Source organism: Nicotiana tabacum, chromosome 6, assembly GCF_000715075.1.
Source record: "Nicotiana tabacum cultivar K326 chromosome 6, ASM71507v2, whole genome shotgun sequence".
Lineage (NCBI taxonomy): Eukaryota > Viridiplantae > Streptophyta > Magnoliopsida > Solanales > Solanaceae > Nicotiana > Nicotiana tabacum.
Window position 1 is genome coordinate 217628671 of NC_134085.1, and position 23467 is coordinate 217652137.

At 36.0% G+C, this 23467-nt stretch overlaps 1 protein-coding gene across 1 annotated transcript; it reads left to right on the top strand.

Moving 5' to 3' along the window:
• Positions 1-4827: 4827 nt before the first annotated feature.
• LOC107790135 (inorganic pyrophosphatase TTM1-like) lies at positions 4828-22111 on the top strand. Its single transcript, XM_075256716.1, has 12 exons — positions 4828-5093; positions 6824-7180; positions 9654-9768; positions 16645-16840; positions 16953-17066; positions 17177-17350; positions 18222-18416; positions 19138-19260; positions 19330-19442; positions 19612-19735; positions 21068-21340; positions 21711-22111. Exons 2-12 carry the CDS (start codon positions 6841-6843, stop codon positions 21930-21932), a joined length of 1989 nt encoding a protein of 662 aa, XP_075112817.1. The 5' UTR covers positions 4828-5093; positions 6824-6840; the 3' UTR covers positions 21933-22111.
• Positions 22112-23467: the final 1356 nt, after the last annotated feature.

The window sequence follows — 23467 nt, forward strand, 5'->3', positions numbered from 1 at the left end:
AAGCTTCTAAGGATGTGAGATGGGTTGAAGTTATGCAAGCTAAGATTCTAGCCTTGCAGGACAACAAGACTTGGGAACTAGTTCCTTTACTACAAGGGAAGACAACAATGTGTTGCAAATGGGTGTACAAAGTTAAACTCAAGGCTAATGGATAGTGGAGAGATTCAAAGCTAGGTTAGTAACTAAAGGCTATAATCAAAGAGAGGGTCTTGATTACAATTAGACTTTCTCTTATGTAGTTAAGATCACTACTGTGAGAAATGTTCTTTCCTTAGTAGCAATGCATAACTGGCCAGTCTATCAACTAGATATATATAATGTATTTCTGTAGGGTGACTTATATGATGAAGTTTATATGCAATTGCCATAGGATTTTACAAGCCAGGGGAGTCTGGGATAATATCTAGACTTGTAAAATCTCTTTATGGTCTGAAACATGCAAGTAGACAATGGAACCTAAAGCTAACAAAAGCCCTAGTGCAGTTTGAGTTCAAACAAAGTCCTTATGATCACTCATTGTTCATAAAACGAAATGGAACAGATATGTTGCAGGAAACAACCTACAGTTGATTGAAACCACGAAAGTCTCCTTACAACAAGCTTTCAAGATCAAAGACTTAGGTGAATTAAAATTCTTCCTTGCAATGGAATTCAGGAGGTCCAATAAGGGTATTTTGATCAACCAAAGAAAGTATGCACTGGAAATAATATCAGATTTGGCATTAGGAGGAGCAAAACCAGCATGGACTCCATTAGAGGAAAATGTAAAGCTGACAATTCCAGAACTTGACAAATTAGTTGGCACAACAGAAGATCAATTTTTGGAAGATGCAGGTCAAGATTAGAAACTCATTGGAAAACTATTGTATTTGACCATGTCCAGGCCAGATATTGCATTCTCAGTATAGACTCTTAGCTAATTTATGTAACATCCAAAAAGGTCTCATTGGGATGCAGCTATAAGAGTGGTGAAGTGCATTAAAAGGGAGCCAGGACTAGGGATCTTATTGAGCTGTCAAAGTTCAAATGAGCTTAATGTTTTATGTGATGTTGATTGGGCTTCATGTCCTAACACTTGGAAGTCAGTGTCAGGGTATTTAATTAAGTATAAAGAATCCCCAGTTTCATGGAAATCCAAGAAGCAAAGCACCATCTCTAAAAGCTCAGTTGAAGTTGAGTATAGAAGTATGGCCAGTGCAGTCTCAGAACTTGTTTGGCTAGCAGCATTACTGAAGGAGTTGGGAACAAAAGTAAAGCTACCAGTATATGTGTATAGTGACAACAAAGCTGCAATACAAATATCAACAAATCCAGTATTTTATGAAAGAACAAAGCACATAGAAATTGACTTTCATTTTATTAGACAGAAGATTCAAGAAGGCCTGGTGAAGACTCAGTACATTTGTTCAAAAGATCATCTAGCAGACGTTCTAACTAAAGGCTCGGGAAGACCACAACATTAGTATCAAGTTGGCAAGCTGGGTGTGCTCAATGTCTTTGCACCCTCCAGCTTGAGGGGGAGTGATGAAATAGGGATTACATGATGTATTAGTGTACAGTAGTGAAAGCTCATTATTCGGTTAGTTAGTTGTGAATGAATGTACACGTAGGGTATTAGTTAGGTAGTTAGTGGAAGTTGAGATGTCTATATATGTATAGTTATTTCATTGTAACAGTACAGATTTTCATTTTCCTCTCAATACAATACTCTGCTTCTTCTCCTCTCTCCTATGTTTAGCTGTGGCAGAATCAAATTAGGGCTTTCACTATCAATTCATCAGAGTTTCATCAGTGTGGCCGTAACTAGTCCTTATGGACTTTTAAAAGCCAATTCTAAGTTGGATACTAATTTATAAACTTTTTATTAATATTTTCATACTGAAAGTATAATCCCATTTCAAATGGGTTTAACAACCTATTTGGCGAAACTTCTCCAATCCTAAAAGCACTTTTTTCAAAAAAAAAAAAAAAGTATTTATTTTTCAAAGTTGAAGTATTTGACCAAGCTTTTGGAAGAAAAAAGTTGCTTTTGAGAAGAAGTAGAAGCATTTTTGGAGAAACAGAAAAAAGTAACTTCTCTCCAAAAGCTCTTCTTTGAAAATCACTTTTGAGAAAAATACACTTAGAAGCAGTTTTTAAAAGTTTGGCCAAACATCAATTGCTGCTCAAAAGTACTTTTCAAATTATTTAGCCAAACACAAACTGCTTCTCACCAAAGGTACTTTTGAGAAAAAAAACTTTTCTAAATAAGCTAATTTTTTGCAGCTTAACCAAACAGACTATGTCGAATATCCCTAAGGATTCACGTCACTCCAATTCAACATTGGATTTAACTTATACGTCCTGTATGGACCGTATAATTCCAATTCCAATTCCAAATTGGTAAGAATAAATTAATATTATATACATAACCTTTATATAAATCAATATTAATTTATTATATATATATATATATATATTAATATTTTATATAAATATTTGTTATATATATCACATATATATTTCAACCAAGAGATATAATTTAATTTTCTATTCCAAATAGAAAACTTCAATTTGTTCACAATATTAATTATATCCTCTGTGCTAGCAAAGAATATAATAATATTTCATTTGGACTAATAACTAAATTTATTTGACTAATTAAATTCTTTAATTTAATTATCAAATAATAAAGTAATTAATCCTTTAGCAAAGATCAGAACACTCGTTAGTGTGCGACCCCATAGGTTCAATACTAAACCGGTAGTAAATTGATCACATCAATATACTAATCAAGGGTGGCGTCTAGCAACACTCCTTAATCGGCTGAATAGAATAAAATATACAATTTATTCTCTAGAAGAATAATGTAGTAATTCCTTCTGTCCTTATATCTCTAGATCATCCTAGGATATGGTTTAACTATCAAATCCTAACAGGCGACCAACTATGCGTACATGTCAAATATAATCGACCATTGAGTGACCTAAGAAACTCTCTTCTTTCATTCAATTGCTCTAGCTAAGGTCCTAATTTGATCGTGTATAATGAGTCAATTACTCAAATGGTCACTCAACAATCCCAAATTATCTCCTAAAGTCACTTTTCTTTCATTTGTAACAACAAAGTTACTGAACTATGCCTGTTGCATTCACAAGATCACTCAACTAGATTTTCCAAATTTTGGATTGCCAAATATCTATTTTACCCTCTAAATTATAAATATTTATCTTCTTTTTATTTTTTTAAAACTTTTTAGTATTAACAACAAAAATTCAAAAAATTATTTATACAATTCAGAATGAAAGAAAATAAAGGTTGTAAAATATATATTCCATGCACGTAATATAAAAAGAGTTATTTAAATAAAGGTATTTTTATAATATACATTATATATTCTTGAAAATTATGCTCAATTATATCATTATATTTCTACCAACTTTCCGATGACATAAAGTAATGTCACCGGAAAGCAGGGGAACTATCTGTATAGGGTAAAATATGCTATGTTAAGCCGTGGATGGAATATATATAATATAATTGAGCATAATTTTCAAGAATATATAATGTATATTATAAAAATAGCTTTATTTAAATAATTATTTTATATTACGTGCATGAAATATATATATTTTATAACCTTTATTTTCTTTCATTCTGAATTGTGTAAATAATTTTTTGAAGTTTTGTTGTTAATACTAAAATAATTATTGTTAACAAATTATTCTAATTTTTTTTTGCTATGCTCATTTTCCAGCATTATATATGCTTAAATATTTTTTATTTTTTTAATTTATAAATAATATTTTTTTATTTTATAGGTAAGTCCATAATATAAATAATAAAGAAAAAAATTATAATATTAAAAAGTTTAAACAAAATAATAAGAAGATAAATGTTTACAATTTAGAGGGTAAAATAGGTATTTGGCAATCCAAAATTTGGAAAATCTAGTTGAGTGACCTTATGAATGCAATAGGCATAGTTTAATGACTTTGTTGTTACAAACGAAAGTAAAGTGACTTTACGAGATAATTTGAGATATTTGAGTGACCATTTGAGTAATGGACTCGGTTTATAATTCATGACAACATGAAGCTTAAACTCATTATGACATACTCCATCTTGATCAATTACTAATTTTACAAGTATTTAATCATACCCATTACCCTTTCAACTATCGCCTTAGGACCATAGGTGTGTAATATCAAAGCACAATTAATAAGTTGTCAATTACTATTACGATCTTAGGTCAAAGGAAACTCTTACATCACATTCTTCAATAGAATATCCTATTGACAATTTATGGTAATTCTAACCATTAGGAACTCCAATGAATCTATTCAATGATCATATCTCTATATGCATCATCTATCTATGTGATTTAGTTAATGAGATCAACTAATCTTTATCCCATAAAGACTACCACATAAATATTAATCTAACCAGATTACTAATGTCCAAATTAATAATCATACGAAGATTAAATTGTAAGAGACTTTACTCTCATTATCATGATCTCCATCACGATGACAAGTCTCAAAATTTAATCAAGGATCTTATTAAATTAATCAAATAATTAATAATAATTATGATAAAAGAATATCAAATGCCATATATTTTATATTAAATAATATTTACGAAAATATATTCAAAATAATCAAACATGAGATTGGATTTAGGGCATATCCACTATATCGCTAACAATTTATACGTAATAAGTCAACAATTCCTTCATCATAATTACTGCAGAATTCATCCATTATGATATTTCCACAAATAGGAAAGTACCCCGTAGTACTACTAGTACTAGTATTTATGAACCAAACAACCCTCATACGCAACGATACGGCGTACGGTTTTCTTTTTCTTTCCCTCCTTTTTCTCATCTTTATCTAATAAGTCCACATGTTTCTTTTCCCCTGTCCTACAGCGACGGCCAAAGACAAAATATCCAACTAACTCAGTAACTTCTCCGAGTTAAAACCCAATAGCAGTCAGTTCACTTGGACAACACCAAGAACCAAAAATTCGAGCTAATTTCGGATTCCTCTCTAATATATACGTGTCTTCTCATTTGATCAGAGGTACAAGGATTTGCCCCAACTTTCAAGGTCTGTTAATCAACGGTCTTTAATTCAATGTTTTTGGTATAAATTGTTTGGTTTTGCATGCAGTTCCAAATTATTTGGGTTTTGATTGAATATGTGATTGAGCCTTCTGTTATCTCAAAGTTGTACTTTCTGGTTGATCTTTGAAATTAGTAGTTCGCTTTATCAATTAACACCAACAATTAAATTGTACGGATTCTTTCATGTTGCCTACTTGAAGTCGATAATCTTGAAATTCGTCGGTAGGTTGACTAAAATTTATATAGCGCTCACTGGATCATATTACCACGAGTAGTTTCTTTTTACAGTCTTTCATTCATATTCCTCTTTTTTTTCTTTTTTTTTTCACTTTCTTACTACTCCATTAGTTACTATACTATATAATTTTGGAGGCATTCTTCCTCCTACCCTTTAGATATTCAATTTCAGTTTCCTTTAGTTTTCAGGACCTCCTTTGCCGTTTAAATCATTTGATTGTGCTCTTAAGTAAGGTAGCTAGCTTAAATCATTTGATTGTGCTCTTAAGTAAGGTAGCTAGCTTAAACTCTTATTCGAAATCTATTCAGAGAAATTATTGTTTCTCATTCGGAGTTTTTTCTCACTTTCACTTCTTAGGGTTAATTTGACCTATTTTGAGCGCTAAAATCAGTCGCCTAATTGACATTTGAAAGTGAACTTTAGATATTTATAAACTATACAGAAATTACTCTAAACTGCGATTCTTTTCATATCAAAATGACATTAGAATATTAATTATCCATTAATTTCGCGTCAACCGCAAATTAGTGAGGTTGGCTCAGGGGCAGATTTAGGGGGGCGCAAGGGTGTTCACCCGAACACCCTTCGCCGAAAAATTACGCCGTATATATAAGGCAAAATCTGTTTTTTATCTCTATATATTAAGTTTTGAACACCCTTAACACAATCCAAAAGTGTAGTTTAATGGTCAAGGGGTTCAAAATCTACATAAGGTCATGGGTTCAATTCTCACTAGCTACAAAAATATTTTTTTGAACCCCCTCCGTGGAGATCCTGCCTCCGCCACGGGGTTGGCTTGTATCCATTTTCAAAGATTCATCATAGTTAAATCATTTTTACGCCTTCAGCCTACTACAACTTTTCTTTTAACTAGTGTTGAGACCTGCTACACTTTGCGACCTAGTGGAGTTAGACAAACACTATTTTTTTGAAATTTTTAAGTCAAGGATCATTTTAGTTTACTATGGGGATGCAAAATGTAACGACCATCTTGGGATAGAGTGAGTGGCCAATTAGTGGTTTGATATGCACTGCTGGAGTATCTCCAATTTTCTGAACTGCAAGCTGCATAGTGAGATGTAAACTCGCTGTTGTTGCTATTTGTTGTAACATGCATTACGTTAACCACTTTGTTCATGATTAGATATACTAGCATGTATTCTTCCTATACACGCGTGTGCACATATATGGTTTTTCTTTTTTGCTTTGATTATCAAGAGCTGCTTTGAGACCTCATTTTCTCATGATCAGTATCCTTTCAAGAAATTTACCTGATATCTGCAGAGATTAAATTTTTGTTTAAAGCATGCCAAACAAATACAGAATTTGCAACTTTTTCTTTGCAAATGAAATTCTCTTGCAGATGATGTCGTATACCCCCCCCCCCCAACGATGTCGTTCTGGGGGCCATAGACTACTGTAATGTTTGGATTGCTGTTTTAATTTAAATTCCTTATTTGCATCTTTATTTGCAGCATTTTCGAGCTATTTAATGGCCCAGGATATTCTTTCAAGTGCCGATTCACCTCGAAGAAGGTCTGGCCTATTAAGAGATCAAGTTCAATTGGTGAAAAGAAGCAACTCTGCTCGTTATGAGATAGTCCCAATTCAAGATCAACTATCATTTGAGAAGGGTTTCTTTATAGTTATCCGTGCATGCCAGTTGTTGGTTCAGAAGAATGAAGGAATTGTACTGGTGGGAGTCGCTGGTCCTTCAGGGGCCGGAAAGACCGTGTTCACAGAAAAGATCCTGAATGTTATGCCTAGTATTGCTATCATAAACATGGACAACTACAATGATCCCAGCCGTATCATTGATGGAAACTTCGATGGTAGTCTTGCTTTCGGTCTTTCTGATAGGTTATTACATGAGATAATTTGTTGTCTATGATTTATTCTTCTAGTGACCTTATGTAGCATTTGTTTGATTATTTGCATCATCTTCAAATAGCAACCTGCAGATTTCTCTTACTGTGGGATATGTTGATATCACTCCATATGGGGAAGGAGATTGCAAACACTAGGATTTGAATGATATATGTGGAAAGAATTCATAGAGAAGCATGCACAAACACTCTGTTTCACAGAATATTGAATTGGGGATATATATCTAATACACTTACTACGTGTTTCTACTTTACCACTCCTTTACCGAAGAGAGAAAATTTTGAGAGATTATTCTGATTGTAATTCTCGTTTTGTTAACTTGGTTGCCTTGAAAGTAATTAAAGTACTAATATAGGAGAGTTTGTTACCATCCAAGTCATCCATCTGGATACATCTTCCTGAGCATAGATGTCCTTACGGAGCAACTAACAAATTGTAATCACAAAGTATAACGGTCGAGAAGTGTGAATTCTTCTAAGAAGATGATTATTGCACGGGCATTGTCTTTATCCATCTTCCACAATCTTCATCGAAGTACGTATAGCAGCATGTTAAAAATCAAATAAGCTTTGAGGAAATATTCTAATATATGTTATAAGGGAAACATTCTGCATCTATTTATAATAATTTTTTTCCTTTACTCTGATAAAGTATTTCCAACTTTTATCATCTACAATAGATAAGACATGGTAACTTTATATTGGCTTAGTGATTATATAATAAAATCATGTCCTTGAGGAGAACAACTTGTGCTGAATATCTTGTTTTATGAAATTTACTAGTAAAATAACGCTCACCCAGTAATCAGTCCGAGTGAATTATTTAGTCTATACTACCAACTAGAAAAGCCAAAAATCTTGAGATCAGTTGATTATACTGTTAGGGAGTCCACATGGAGAACATAGAAGCTGTTTGCATTTCGGGTTAAGGAATTCAGCATTTGTTTTCCATGACCCGTAGTTTGCCCAAGGCTTTGGTCTAGAGGTTTGAGTGCAACACGTGATGTTTGGGTGTTAGGCGCACATCACGGGTTTAAAATCCTTTCACAGATGAAAGCCTAGTATTTAAGTGGAGAAGGATAGTGGGGCGGGCCTATTCTCCACCGAGTTTTGAATCGTGCACTACTGACCCCTTGGAGATTTCTAAGTTATCAAAAAAAGAAAAAAAAGGAAAAAAAAGCTCCAGAACTAGTAGTCTTAACACTTCTCTAAATTCATCCCTGATCTATATATATATATATATACACACACATATACATATATGCATATGCACATGAAAGATGAAGACATCATTTGAACAGATACTTTGTACAGTTCAGTAAAGCACACTGCAAGACAAAGTATATATCTATGCTGAAGAATGTAGCTTAAACCCTTTATACCTTGCTGCTACTGCTTCATCTAAAAGTTAAAGTTGGCAAAGAAGGGAGGCACCTATTTATTTATTTTAGGCCTGCAACAGTATGGCTGATTGATACCTCCTGACTTCATGGCATTCTTGATTTATGAATCTTCTAAAAGTCAAATCATAATAAGAATATAATGTGCTGATGAATGATTAGAGTAAAATACCAACAAGGAATACTATTTTCATAGCTGGAGCATGACCACTGTTGATATAAGGAAAAATATTGAAAATGCAAAAGTATCTAGTCTTCTTGAATTAATGAATAAATATTGGGTGCTAGCCAGTTTCTTAATTTGCAAATCTTATTGCTCCTTTCTTTCACGGATGATTGATGTGTACAGCTGTCACCTCTCCTTAATTTAGGTTTTCAGTTTGTTCATTTTTATGTGAAGACTGTTCATGAGTCTAAACCTCTCTGGATTCTATGGTGCTGAGTTTGGGAACCAATCATCATCATCAAATAAATGTTGCTAGAAGTTTTGGAATTTGTCTCATAAGTGAAATTCTGTCACAGTATGCAACTCCTAATGCTTTTTGCACATCTTTATCAGGAAGGATATAACAGACGAGTTTTTTGGTTTAACTTTTTTCAGCTAGAAAGTTAAGAGCTAGAGTTTTAAAATCCTTGATTATAAACAACTCTTGAAAAATCTTGATATATAGCTGTGTATATCAGGCTCACAAGGCCTTGAGCATAAGGTGTTCCTGTAAAATGCCACAAAGGATCGTTGAAGAAAACAATGCACTTATTTTTTAATCGAAAAAAAATCGATTGAGTGTTCTTGCATTTTGAGATGTTACTTCCAGCATGTGGTCTTGCGGAAATGGTTAGGCCATAGTTTACTGTTTTGGATCATTTCAGCACTCAGCATAGTCGGTTTTATTTTGCTTTAGTTTTTAATGTTCTTTTGCCACCTTATTACCAAGGAGAGTAGAAGCTATGCTGTGACAAATGATTGAATTTAAGTGAAGATTTTCAATGACTTTTATCTCCTGGTATTGTTGAAACAGATCCACGCTTGACAGACTATGAGACGTTGCTTGAGAATATACATGGGCTGAAAGCGGGGAAGCCTGTTCAAGTTCCTATATACGATTTTAAATCGAGCTCTCGCGTGGGTTATAGGTCGGTTGTCATTCTTCTCTTCACTATTTCTGCTAGCCCGTTGTTTACTTTTCCTGACAACACACTGCTTTTTCTATGGATCCTTCTCTTGCTTCACGTTCTTTTTCCTCTTTAGATTGTTCCTTGGTGCTAGGATTTTTCTTCTTTTTCTTTTGTATATGTTGGAGTTTAAGGAGAGGGATTGAAGAAAAGATGAATTTCTGGTACTTTCTCTCTCTTCTTTCTTAAGCTCTCAGGCACACTCCCCGAGGAGCCTGAGAACAAGGAATTCTGAGAGTCCATAAACACCATTAGAACGCCGATCAAGTTCCGACCACCCCTCTGAAAATAGCTCCGATAAAATACCCCTCACGCGCCCCCACGCGCAGCCAGTCTCCGGCAAGGAAAATGCCACGCGCCGGCGCGTGAGCACAATTCCGACCACTTTTCAAAAAATTTCTTTTGGACAGCACAATCACTGGGGAATTCCGACCACAACCATACAATCCTTTCTGAATTCCGACAACTTTTATTTTTTCCGGTGGCAGGAACCCTCCAGATTTCTGGTTCTGGTTTTCCTCTTTCATTTTCGAGCTTTCTAGCTCACTGGGATAACTTCCAAACAACCTTTAACTTTCATAAGCTGAGCAGCTGGTTTAGTACAATATGGGAGACAACAGGATATATTTCAACGCAGGATTCAAATCTTTCGACATCACCAGATGGAACTCTAACAAAGACACATGGTTTGAATGGGTTGAGAGAAGTCGCAACATGATGAGAAGATCATCCATGGGCAGAAAGGCAATGGAATGGATCTGCTTTGCACTTAAAGAAGCCTCGACAGATCAAAACAATCTAGTGAAGAGATGGAAGTACAAGGAGCAAATGACAGAACATTTCTGTACTAGAAAATATAACGCTCATGGAAGATATGTGAGTATTCTGTCACTGAAGGGAGAAGGGAGGTCAGTGATAATACTTCCAGAGTTAACTCTGAACTCTGGCTGGAAAGACATAGCAGCTAAGATAGAAAGATTCATTTATCAGACCACCAGGCTGATTTTCATAGTACCATCCAGAAACACTGTGGAAAATCTACCTTATGCCCAAGTAGTTAAGGAGAGTAAATGGCAGTCCAATACACTTCGAGAGGCAAGGGTCAACACGAACAATGGGGAAATCTCTGTTATGGAACCTACTGGAGGAGAGGACACAGGCCTACTAAAAAGATGTATTATCGGGTCTTTTGGGAAAGAAATCAATGAGAGACCCACTTTAGCAGACATAAGGCGATGGGCTAGTGTTTCATGGAACAAAGCATACGGAGTAAACATATACGAAATGACAGGAAACATGTTTCTTTTTGAATTTCCAAACAGATTCATGGCAGAGCAGATTGTGCAAGGAGAATGGAGATGGAAAAAATTCAAGCTTCATCTGGAATGGTGGAATCATACTGCCGGTTGCATTCCAAACTCACAAATTGAGGAAACATGCTGGATTAGAGCCATGGGGATTCCTTTACATCTATGGTCACAAAAGATCTTCAAAGAAATAGGAGATCTCTGTGGGGGATGGTTAGCTACAGAAGAAGAAACTGATCTCAAAAACCATCTTAAGTGGGCAAGAATCAAAATTGCTGGTGATGGCAGAAAGACTCCCAATGAGGTGGAGATTGAAAGAGACGGTACCAAATTTTTCATCCCAATCTGGGCTGAAAGAAAGACACGGTATGAGCTTAACACTGGTAAAGGAAAGGCAAGTGGACAATTTACACAAGGTTCAACTAGAGCAGTAAAGTGTCAAAAGTCAAGCTGAAATCCTATGACCCCGATATGGCAGCACAAGTCATTTTTAATGACCTCTCGTGTGAGATCTCTGATGATACTGGGCTGAAGCCTTGTATCGAGGAAATGGGAGGACCTTCTTACTCGGGGGCAAAAGAGTCCTCTCCAGGGGACCAAACCCTTAATGTGAATCTTGAAAGTATGCAAAAGGAAACAATTACCAGTTGCAGTCAGCCAGAAGGTGGAGCAGATTTGGCAAGATTGGAACAGAAGGAAGGGGAGCAAAGCATAAACTCAAAGATGAGGAATGATCATGTGGGAAGTACTTTGGAACATCTAAAGCAAATTAGCTCTATTCAAGAGTGGGAAATCGAGGAGGTGAATCCTATAGCAGTTCAGCAACACAATCCATTACTGGATAAAGACATGGATGCAACAATATGGGTCCATCAAAATATGATCAAATTGGGAAAAATGTTTGGAGTAGATTTCCAAGGACATGAAGAAGAAGCATTGGAGTTGTTAATGCAAATTGACAGCTGCAGACAGGTAAGAAGGGTGGAGACAGGTTTGGAGGTGAAGAAACAAAGATTCAAAGGATCACTGGAATTAAAAGGGTTAACTTCTTTCGATGTCAAATTCAAGAGTGACGGGAAAAGGAGTAGGGGAAGAGATCTATCAATCATTTCTATATGATGATCAAAGTAATTTCCTGGAATGTAAGGGGATTAAACGATAAGAAGAAAAGGAAGATAATAAAAAGTCAAGTGCAGAATTGGAGGGCAGACATTATTTGCATGCAAGAAACAAAAGTCGAGGGGGATATCGAGGAAATAGTCAGGCAAATATGGGGTGGTAGATGGGTGAGGTATGCATGTTTAGAAGCTAGCGGCACGAGAGGGGGGATTTTGTTGTTATGGGATTGCAGAGTATGGAAAGGGGAGGTGTTACAGACTGGTGCATACACTTTAACGTGCAAGTTCGACGCTCTTCTACAGAATTTTCAATGTCACATAACAAGAGTGTATGCTCCAAATTGTAGAATAGAAAGGAAAAAAGTATGGAGAGAAATTGGTGCAGTGAGGGGATTGATGGAAGGTCCTTGGGCGGTTTGTGGCGATTTTAACGTTACAAGGTACCCTTCTGAAAAACGGGAATGTTCAAGGAGGTCCAGAGCGATGGTGGAGTTTTCGGATTTTATAGAAGATATGGAGTTGATAGATCTTCGACTTGAAGGAGGAAACTATACTTGGTTCAAAGGGGACAATCATACAGCGGCTTCAAGAATTGATAGATTTCTCATTTCAGAAGAATGGGATGTAAGGTTCAGAAACATCAAGCAAACTATCCAACAAAGGTTGATTTCGGACCATTCACCTGTGGCTCTAGACTGTGGTGCGTGGGAACAAGCTAAATCATACTTTAAATTTGAAAATTGGTGGCTGAATGTGGAAGGTTTTGAGGACAGAATTAGAGAGTGGTGGGGATCTTTTGAATTCTCAGGAAGACCTGAGTACATTTTAGCTTGCAAGTTAAAAGCTCTCAAGGGCAAGCTAAAAGGATGGAGCAGAAGTTACGAAGGCAATTTGGGACTGCAGAAATCAAAATTGCTAAGTCAACTAGCAGATTTTGAGACAACGCAACAACTAAGAGCGTTGACAGAGGAGGAATCAGTCAGGAAAGCAGCCACTCTAATGGAGATTGAGGTGCAACTCAAGAATGAAGAATTTGCATGGAGACAAAAATCAAGAGCTTTGTGGCTCAAAGAAGGGGATAGGAATACAAAATTTTTCCATCGGACTGCAAATGCACGCAAGAGAAACAACAACATTGACCAAATAATGATTCGACATGAAGTAATCGAGGATCCAGAAAGAATAGAGAACGAGATCATTGAATTCTACAAGGAGCTTTACATAGAACCTGAACAGTGGAGACCAACAGTCAATTTCGAAAATAGTTCAAGCATTTCTGAATCAGAAAGGGAGTCTTTACAGGGTAACTTTGAGGAACAAGAAGTGCTGAGCAGTCTGAAGATGTGTGCAAGTGACAAGGCTCCAGGTCCAGATGGATACACAATTGGTTTTTTCAGAAAGTGTTGGGACATTTTGAAGGAAGATATCATGGCGGCTTTTAACAACTTCCATTCACAGGAGGTGTTTGAGAAAAGCTTCAATGCAACATATATAGCTTTGATTCCAAAGAAGACAGGTGCGAAAGAATTGAGAGATTTCAGACCGATCAGTCTGATAGGGAGCTTCTACAAACTGCTCGCAAAAGTCTTAACTGAAAGACTTAAGAGGGTGGTTGGGAAAATTGTCGATGCTCAACAAATGGCGTTCATCAAAGGAAGATAAATAATTGATGCAGTGATGATTGCTAATGAAGCTGTGGACTCAAGAATAAAAAAGAAAGAACCTGGAATCTTATGCAAATTGGATATCGAGAAGGCCTATGATCATGTGAACTGGAGCTTCATACTAAGAATGTTAGAACAAATGGGTTTTGGGCAAAAATGGATTAGATGGATGAAATTTTGCATATCTACTGTGAAATTCTCCATTCTTATAAATGGATGTCCTAAAGGTTATTTTCATTCACACAGAGGTCTCAGACAAGGTGATCCTTTATCTCCCTTTCTATTCATCATAGCCATGGAAGGATTGAACAACATGATCAAAACGGCTAAAGTCAGTGGATGGGTTAAAGGCTTTGAGGTAAACATGAGTGGGGCTAACAATCTAGAGATCACACATCTCCAATACGCTGATGATACTCTAGTCTTCTGTGATGCTGAAAAAGACCAACTTAGATTCTTAAGGATCATTTTGGTTTTATTTGAGGGAGTATCAGGATTACACATTAACTGGAGAAAGAGCAATATTTTTCCCATTAATGAAGTTAACAATATGGGGCAACTGACTCAAATATTGGGAGGAGAAGTTGGGTCCCTACCAACTGTTTACCTTGGGATGCCTCTTGGTGCAAGATCCAAATCAAAAGAAATCTGGAATTCAGTCATAGAAAAGTGTGAGAAGAAGTTGTCAAGATGGAAATCGCAGTACCTATCATTGGGGGTAGGCTAGTTCTAATCAACTCAGTATTAGACTCTCTACCTACTTACATGATGTCTTTGTTCCCAATTCCAGCAGGCATTTTACAGAGATTGGACAAACTCCGAAGAACATTCCTTTGGCAAGGCAATAAGGAGAAAAAGGTCTTCCATTTAGTCAATTGGAAGACGCTAACAATGGATAAAAAACAAGGTGGAATGGGGATAAGGAATTTGAAGAACCAAAGCAAGGCTCTTAGAATTAAATGGTTATGGAAGTACTCTAAAGAACCCCAATCTTTATGGTCCAAAGTGATCAAAGCAAAGTATGGTGAAGAAAACAACTGGGTGTCAAAAAAAGTCAGAACATCATATGGAGTAAGTGTGTGGAAATCCATCAGAGAACTTTGGCCAATAATGAAGAATCATTTCTCCATAAGAGTGAACAACGGAAGGAACACATCATTTTGGAATGATAACTGGTTAGGAATTGGAAGCTTAAAGGAAAGATACCCAGATATGTTCGGTTTAGCACAAAACCAACATAAGACAGTAGCTGAAATGAGGAGTTGTCAAGGATGGGAAATAGCTCTAAGAAGACAGCTGAATGACTGTGAGATAACAAGATTAACTGACCTCTACAAAGAGCTGGAAGCATTTACAGGATTACAGGAAGGGTTGGATTCAATATGGTGGAAGAGGCACAACAGAGGGGTTTACCGAGTGAAGGATGCATATAAGATTTTGAATCATGACAATCAATAGGTAGACACATGGCCTTGAAAACATATATGGAAAACAAAGATTCCATACAAGGTAGCTTGTTTCACTTGGCTACTAGCAAAGGAGGCGGTTTTAACCCAGGATAATCTCATAAAAAGGGGAATGTCTCTGTGTTCAAGATGTTTTCTGTGTGGGGAAAATGCAGAAACTGTCAACCATTTGTTTCTACATTGCAAAATTACAGACCAACTATGGAAAATCTTTATTAGTCTTAGGGGTATTTCATGGTCAATGCCATACAGGATTAAAGATGTCATTTATAGCTGGGAAGAAGCTGGAGCTGAAGCAACTAGCAGAGATAGATGGAGGACTGTTCCGGCATGTATTTGGTGGACAGTCTGGAGGGAAAGGAACACTAGATGTTTTGAAGACAGAAGCAATCCACTGCAGAAGATCAAACTCAATTGTATTCTTCTATTTTGTTTTTGGTGCAAACAGATGTACACAGAAGATACATTGACAATCATAGACATACTAGGATCCTGCTAGGTCTTAAATTAGAATATCTTCAAATTCTCTCTGTGTAAATTTGGTTTTCAGTGCAACCCATGTACTGATTTTTATAATATATACAATAGTTACCAATTCAAAAAAAAGAGGAGAGGGATTGAAGAAAAGTACTTGTCGTGCAGGGGAAGGAGGTTTCTGCGGTGGGGTTTACCAAAAAAATTTTGTACTGCTCATTAACCACTTTTATATTTGAAAGACATTAAGACGTCTATTTTATTTCTACTGTTTGTATGTAACATTTGATTGAAGCCCATGAATGACATTGCACATCATTCTTAATCTAGACCTTCATAATATCCATTAACTTTTTGACCGAAATTCTGCTCATCATTTCTTGGATTTACTTGGTGAAGAAGACAGGGAGTTGTGATTTGTGTGTGTATCAGCCATCCCAGTCCCCCCGCACCCCGCGTGGTTTTTAGTTACATTCATGACCTGATATATGCACTATCGAATGAGTTTGTGTATACACAAAGATCCTAATAGAAGATCAACAAGAGGAATATAAAGAGCTAATAGTATATGTTCAGAGAGAAAAGAGGAAACAAGAAGAGAATGGTGTAAAGAGGGGAGAGATTCAGAGAGACCTATCGAAATACAATTAAGAGCTTTATCTAGCTGACATTACTGGAAGAACATCTGAAATTTATAATCAAGAACCAGTTCCATACAAAATGTTTCATTTTCTTACTTGGCAATGTAAAACACACGTTTTCTACTTCTTTCTGATCCCATTACTTTTTCTGACATTTGATTTGACAGAACACTCGAAGCTCCAAGCTCTCGAATTGTTATAATTGAAGGGATATATGCTTTGAGTGAAAAGTTGAGGCCATTACTAGATCTCCGTGTGTCTGTCACGGGTGGAGTGCACTTTGACTTAGTGAAACGGGTTCTCAGGGACATTCAACGTGCTGGACAAGAGCCGGAAGAGATAATCCAACAAATCTCGGAAACGGTTCCGTTTCTGTTATTATAATAATATATTGCAAGACATATCTGTTTCAAATTTTTTTATACATTTAGTTTGGCAACCAAGTACAATAAACCTTATGTCATTCTTCCAATAGGTGTATCCTATGTACAAAGCCTTTATTGAGCCTGATCTACAGACAGCTCATATCAAAATTATCAACAAGTTTAACCCGTTCGCTGGATTTCAGAACCCAACATATGTTTTAAAGGTCTAACATTTTGACCTTTCTCTTTACGTTCCATTTAAATTGTGACTAAAAGGTTACTTGTGAACTGCAAGCACAACTTTTGAGACTGATGCATTTTAAATATATTACAGTCAACAAAAACTGTGACTGTAGACCAGATCAAGGCTGTGTTTCCAAATGAGCACAAGGAAATTACAGAGGAAACTTATGATATTTATCTCCTACCTCCTGGTGAAGATCCTGAAGCTTGCCAATCATATCTTAGGATGAGGAACAAGGATGGAAAGTACACTCTTATGTTTGAGGTGTGACCGATAAATTCCTTGTTTATATGCTGAGCATATCATTTATTAATTGTTGGACTACTTGTCACCTTTTTTGTCTTGTCATTTTCAGATGGTAAATTTGCTTGATATTGGTTAAGCTACTTGGATCCTTCATATGATCTATTTGATTGCGATTGCATATATTCCATTAGTGAAGTAGCAAGAATGCTGTCAGCATGTACTGCCGGTCATTCTGTGTATGCTGAATGAACTACCTTTTAAATTCTAGGTTTTAATGGTTATAGAGCTCGCTGGAGAAATCTGGCCTTAGTTGTCCCATATCATACAGACAGAAGAAATATAGCAATCAATCTAATACAGATTAAGGCTTTTTAAGTAGAATCCTACTGTTCTGTCATAGATATGTAGACGCTAAATAGAATACAGTCTATTGTGTGACTAACTTCATTTTAACATTTTGCTGATATGACTTATCATAATCTAATCTCTCTCCATCTTGCTCTATTTGCATCTGTCTTCCCCTGATAGAGCATTTTTGCACCTTGTTTTTGCGATGAAAACAAGATGTTGTAGTACCAAAATAGTAGATAAATCAGATCGTATTTGTCATTCTAATATGGATGACACCTGACTCACTTATAAGGAAGATACTTCGAAGGAGAATCCAAGTTCACCTGTGACCAAAACTCAAATGCTGCGCTTTAGCTTGTTATTCTATTTGCTAGATTGCTATAAATGAGCAGTCAAGAACTTTCAACTTTGGAACTTATTTCTGTGTTTCCTATTTTGGGTACATTATAGGTATCTATTGAATTCTTAAAGGTATTGTGCGGAATGTCAAGAAATAGTAATCTTGTATCATCTGAGGATTTTCATGTACTTCTTTCAGGAATGGGTGACAGATAGTCCTTTCATTATATCACCAAGAATCACCTTTGAGGTCAGTGTACGACTTCTTGGTGGTTTGATGGCATTAGGATATTCAATTGCGACCATTTTGAAAAGGAGCAGCCACATCTTCTCTGATGACAAGGTTTGTGTGAAAACAGATTGGTTGGAGCAACTTAATCGTCAGTATGTTCAGGTATGATAGTCACAAATTACTAAGTCACCCTTATCTTATTTTGATTTTTCTTTTAAATGTTTTGAATCATGATTTGCAAGGTAGAATTTATTTATTCTTTTTTTTTTCGTCTTTTTATCTGTCTCCTGTTTTGAGCATTTGGGTTTATTTTATTTTATCTGGAATTCAGGTAAAGATGTGTGTCATTGACCTCCTAGAGAATCTCTGTAAGGCTTTACCCAGCCAATGCATAGACTTAGAATGCGGCTGAGCCATGAGTAATTGAATGGTTTGAGGCTTGGCATGGCACAATTGACTAACCTTTCATTTTATTAATCTACTGGAAGCAACATTGATTTCTGGGGTTGAGACAATTGTAAGAATAGTATTTAGGAGAGTTGTCCAGTTTGGATACTTGCTTGATCATCATTCATCACTATCATTTGAGTGTTTACATTAATTTTTTTTTTTATTTAATAAATTATAAACGTGACATGAAGCATGCTGAAAATGATGAAAAGGGGGAAGAGGAGTTCCCTAAAACTTCAGTTAAAGAAATTTAACAAATATCAATGAAGAAGAAAATTTTATGGTGAATATGTGAGTTCAGTTTTAAATTTCCTAATCGCTGACGACTTGAGGAAAATAGTGAAGTCTGTTAGAAATGAGTTTCCTCTTCCTCAGTTCTGTCATTTGGCGTGAAGTTAATTGCTATTATTATTTCCATTTTTTTCTTATGAAGGTGCAAGGAAGAGATCGATTACATGTAAAATTTATTGCTGACTCTCTGGGTTTGGATGGTTCATATATTCCTCGCACTTACATTGAACAAATTCAGCTGGAGAAGCTTTTAAACGATGTTATGGTAAGAGCAATTTTAACTAAATACAAACTTTTCCAATGTTCCTGGTTCTGAGTATCACAAACTGTGCAGGCATTGCCAGACGATCTGAAGACAAAGCTGAGCATAGACGATGATTTGGTCTCAAGCCCTAGAGAAGCTTTATCCCGAGCCTCGGCAGATAGGAGAACGAAATTTCTTAATCGGTAGGTCATAGGCTAAATTATTATCTTAACTACTACTCAAAGTAGTCTATACTTATTGCACCATTATTTAGATGTTTTTACCCTGTCTGGAAACAACCACCACCTACTTATTTCTGCAAAAGTCATGGACTGAAAAAATCTTCATCTGTTCGCCTGTAACTATTGGCAGTGGTATCCCACATACATACTCAATTCAACGAGAAAAACACCTGTCCAAGCTGACAAAACTTGCGGTTAATAGTAGAAGATATGATGGAAGAATCCCAGATTCTCCAGCACCAGTGGCTAACCAGGTAACTCTTCTGAGAAATAAGTTCATGTTTTTGTGAGAATTTAATGTCCACTATTTTTGCTACAGATTGAAGGCATTTTTGGTGTGTGAACTGATTTCCAGTTTTTTTTCTCTTGGTGTTCTGTGAAATTTCTTTTAGAATATATTTTCCTTTTTTTTTTTGAGAAGGTAACATTTGTGTGTATTGATATATAACAGTACATAGGTTGTACTGAAACCATATTTACAATGTGCAAAAAGATAGACTACTGAGCTACAATCCTAGCAGTATTCTAGGACTTCTAGGATCGATACAGTATCTTCTGGCCACTTTTGCTTACACCAAAAATAAAAAAGTAGGGCACAATTCATTTTGATCTTCTGTATTGAATTGCTACTATCCTCAAAATATCTAGAGTTTCTCTCCTTCCATATTGTCCACCATATACATGAGGGGACAATCCTCTATCTCTGCTTCCAGCTCCAGTTCCAGCTTCATCCCAACTAGTGAGCACTTCAGTAATCTTTGAGGGCATTGTCCATGAAATACCTCTGAGGTTAATGAATATCACCATTGATTGATTCTTAATTGTTGTTATCGACACTCGAGAATATATTCACCCTTTCCTACTCTTTCCTCTTAGGGGCTACCACCATGTCTCATAGCCCAACCATTGACCAAAGTTATAGGCTGTCAATTTTTCTTATAATTCAAATATTCCTTATGGCATAACTCGAACCAACATAACCTTCGGAAAGATTTCATATCAGGAGAAGGAAGTGAGTCCTCCATTAGGAGTTAAAGAGGCACACGGTTGGATTTTATGGTTTTGAGAATCGCCAGAGTAAAATTGACTTTATAGCTTTAGAAAAGCAAGCCAAATAATGATCTCCTGGCAACCCTGGGCACAGGTGGCTGGAAACGCCTGCAAAAAACTGATGGATCCCTTTTATAGTCATGTAGAACAGCAAGAGGGTCTATTTTTATGATTTACAATTGTTCATATAGATTTATAAAAAGCATATTTGGTTTATTTTAATCTTCATAATAGACTTTTATTCAAGTCCTATAAATCTTTTTATTAGTCATACAAGGATCCATTCATTTTGTAAAAAGATAAAGAGTTCATGACGCCTATATGGAGAACTTGGTGCTGGAGACTGTGCACCGGAAGTAGTATATTGCATATGCTGTTTTTCCTTTTCCATCTTCCTGCTTAATTTCATCGTTTCTCATACACCAGAAGAGTAGTTAATTGCTACCAGTACCTCCCACTTATGCTGAACAGTTAGTAATAACTCAATCTTGCATTTTCCTGTTCTCTCTCGATCACTCAAGAATTGCTTTTTTCAGGGAGTTGTTTCTCAACTTTCAGAACAAATTTCCACGCTGAGTGAGCGAATGGATGAGTTTACATCTCGGATGGAAGAGCTAAACTCAAAAATATCTGTCAATAAAGTTTCTGCCAGCCAACAAAATTTGGCAGTGCACGCTGAGGCTTGCAATGGATCTGCACCCACTTCTCTTTTTGTGGCTGGGTTAGGAAATGGCTCATTGACTGGTTCTCTTTTACCTCATTCATCATCTGCTTCCCAATTGGCAAGGGAATCTTCTCTTATGGAAGAGGTATTTTAAGATTATCTTCTGCTCATCTTTGACACTAAGCAGAGACAAAAGAAGGCATTGTGGCCTTGTGGGTGCTTTGATATACTTTCTAAGACAATTGTTGTCCAAATCTTGCCTTTTGATCTATTTGACCAAATTTTAGAGTAAACTCGATTGTGGAATAATTCGTCATTTGAAAATAATACTTACTAGAGATAGCACTGAAAGTTAATGACTTATGTTTCCAAGTACTAAAAGATTCTCTAACAAGAACCATAGTCCAAGTTCAACGGAATTGTCTCATGAAGATCAGGAAAATGGACAATTTGGTACTGAGGAGGTAGGTCGGTTTAGACAATTACGCTTCTGATGCAAACCATCTTGCAAGCAGGTACTTCTCATTGGGAGATCACAGCGTCAGATCATGCACCAGATAGACAATCTGAGCAATATCCTCCGTGAACTCAATGGAGAAAGATCTCGCCAAGGAAGAACGGATAGGACGGAAGGAATGGCTGAAGTTGTTGAATCAATTGGTGTTCCTCTACTTCTTACTCTTGCTATTGGCGGTGTAGGTATCTTGTTGTTCAGGACCTTGTCATCTCAAAAATAACATATTCAGCTAATGCTACTGAAACAGTGAACTCGAAGATGTACATATATTAAGAGAGAATTTTAGCGTAAATAAATGTATATATTTTTAGCCTTGTTATCTTTGAAGAACCACAAATACATGAGAGGATGAAATAAATTGTCTCTTGCAAATGGAGAAAGTATTTCTTCTTGGATTATTACTGTAAAGATATAATAGGGCTGGTATTGGTGCTGTAATCCTTGTTTAGGATGTTGTCCAAATGTCTATCTGGTCCTTGTACCTGAGATAGCTCATGCTATGTTATCTGCACTTAAAGGAGAAAAATGTTGATCCAACAGACTGACTTCAAGATTTAAAGAAAAAAGGATATCAATTAAATAAATACTAGTAATAAATCGTTTTTAGGTCCTTTTGATAGGAAATCCTCATTTTGTTAATTAAAAAAAAAAAACTTTTTCTCGAAAATCCTGTCAGGTTAATTTTCGAAAAAGAAAAAAAAAGTGAAACGAAGTCCTGTTGATTTTCTTAGAAGTTCCTATTTAGTTGTCAAGCTGAGCTCACTTACTAATAATAATATTGGTATGATTTTATATAAAATTCCAGTTCTGCAGAATGGAGATGAAAATAACTTTGTACTCCAAAATAAACTGTATATTTGAGCAAACTAGTACGATACTGGTTTCGTTTCTTTTCCAACGTGTATGCAAGGCCAATTTGTAACTTCATTCAGGGGCAATACCGAATGATCTTTCATTCCTTATGCCTTGTACTCATCAGCTTTCGGCTACTTTATTCAAAATGCAACGGATAGCTGCAACAGATATCTCTAATGAGCATGCCACAGATCAGACATGAATGTAGATAGATGATCAGATGGTAGGCGCAAATAAATTGCAGCATCAGATTTAGAAAGGAGAGAAGAAATGGCGGCGTATGCAGTTCGAGATTAATAATCGATAATTACTTGCTATTTAGCAGAACTAAGTACAGTGCAATTAAAGTAAAACAACATAATTCTGTCAATCAAAACAACGATGAAGTTGTTTCACAAATTTCTGATACAACTTGATCATAATCTTCTTTCAGTTTCTCTTGATCTTCCTGGCTAAGTTCCCCCTTAGTAGGCTTTGTCAATACCAAAACGCAGCAAGTTGGCCTCTTTGTTGCTCCAGCATTTGCAAGATCCTGAAAACACAATGCTTTTACAATCATGACCTTCAAACACACTAGCATTATATTGCCATTTTTAAGAAAATGAACTAGACAATAGTACCACTAAATACTACTAATATAATACTCAAGGTAATGGGGTTTAATGCAAAAGTAACTGGCTTACTTCTTTTGAGGGAGCATAGATGTATGGTATATCAGATTCCTCACATAAGATTGGAACATGGGTAATGACATCTACTGGAGAAATATTTCCAGCTATAACACACAATCTGCAATTTCCCACAAGACAATGCTTTTCACAAGTTTGTAGTATGTAATATGGTGGAGTAATTGGCAAATACAAAGCATCTTGGGCCTGCTCCTTAAGCCCAGTGTCTTTT

Bases quoted from the DNA above. Each gene is read 5' to 3' on its own strand.
- LOC107790135 (XM_075256716.1), top strand. From the start codon at position 6,841: ATGGCCCAGGATATTCTTTCAAGTGCCGATTCACCTCGAAGAAGGTCT. The intron at 7,181-9,653 runs GTAGTCTTGCTT...TTGTTGAAACAG, and splicing joins CATTGATGGAAACTTCGATG to ATCCACGCTTGACAGACTAT. The intron at 18,417-19,137 runs GTATGATAGTCA...TTTCTTATGAAG, and splicing joins TTAATCGTCAGTATGTTCAG to GTGCAAGGAAGAGATCGATT.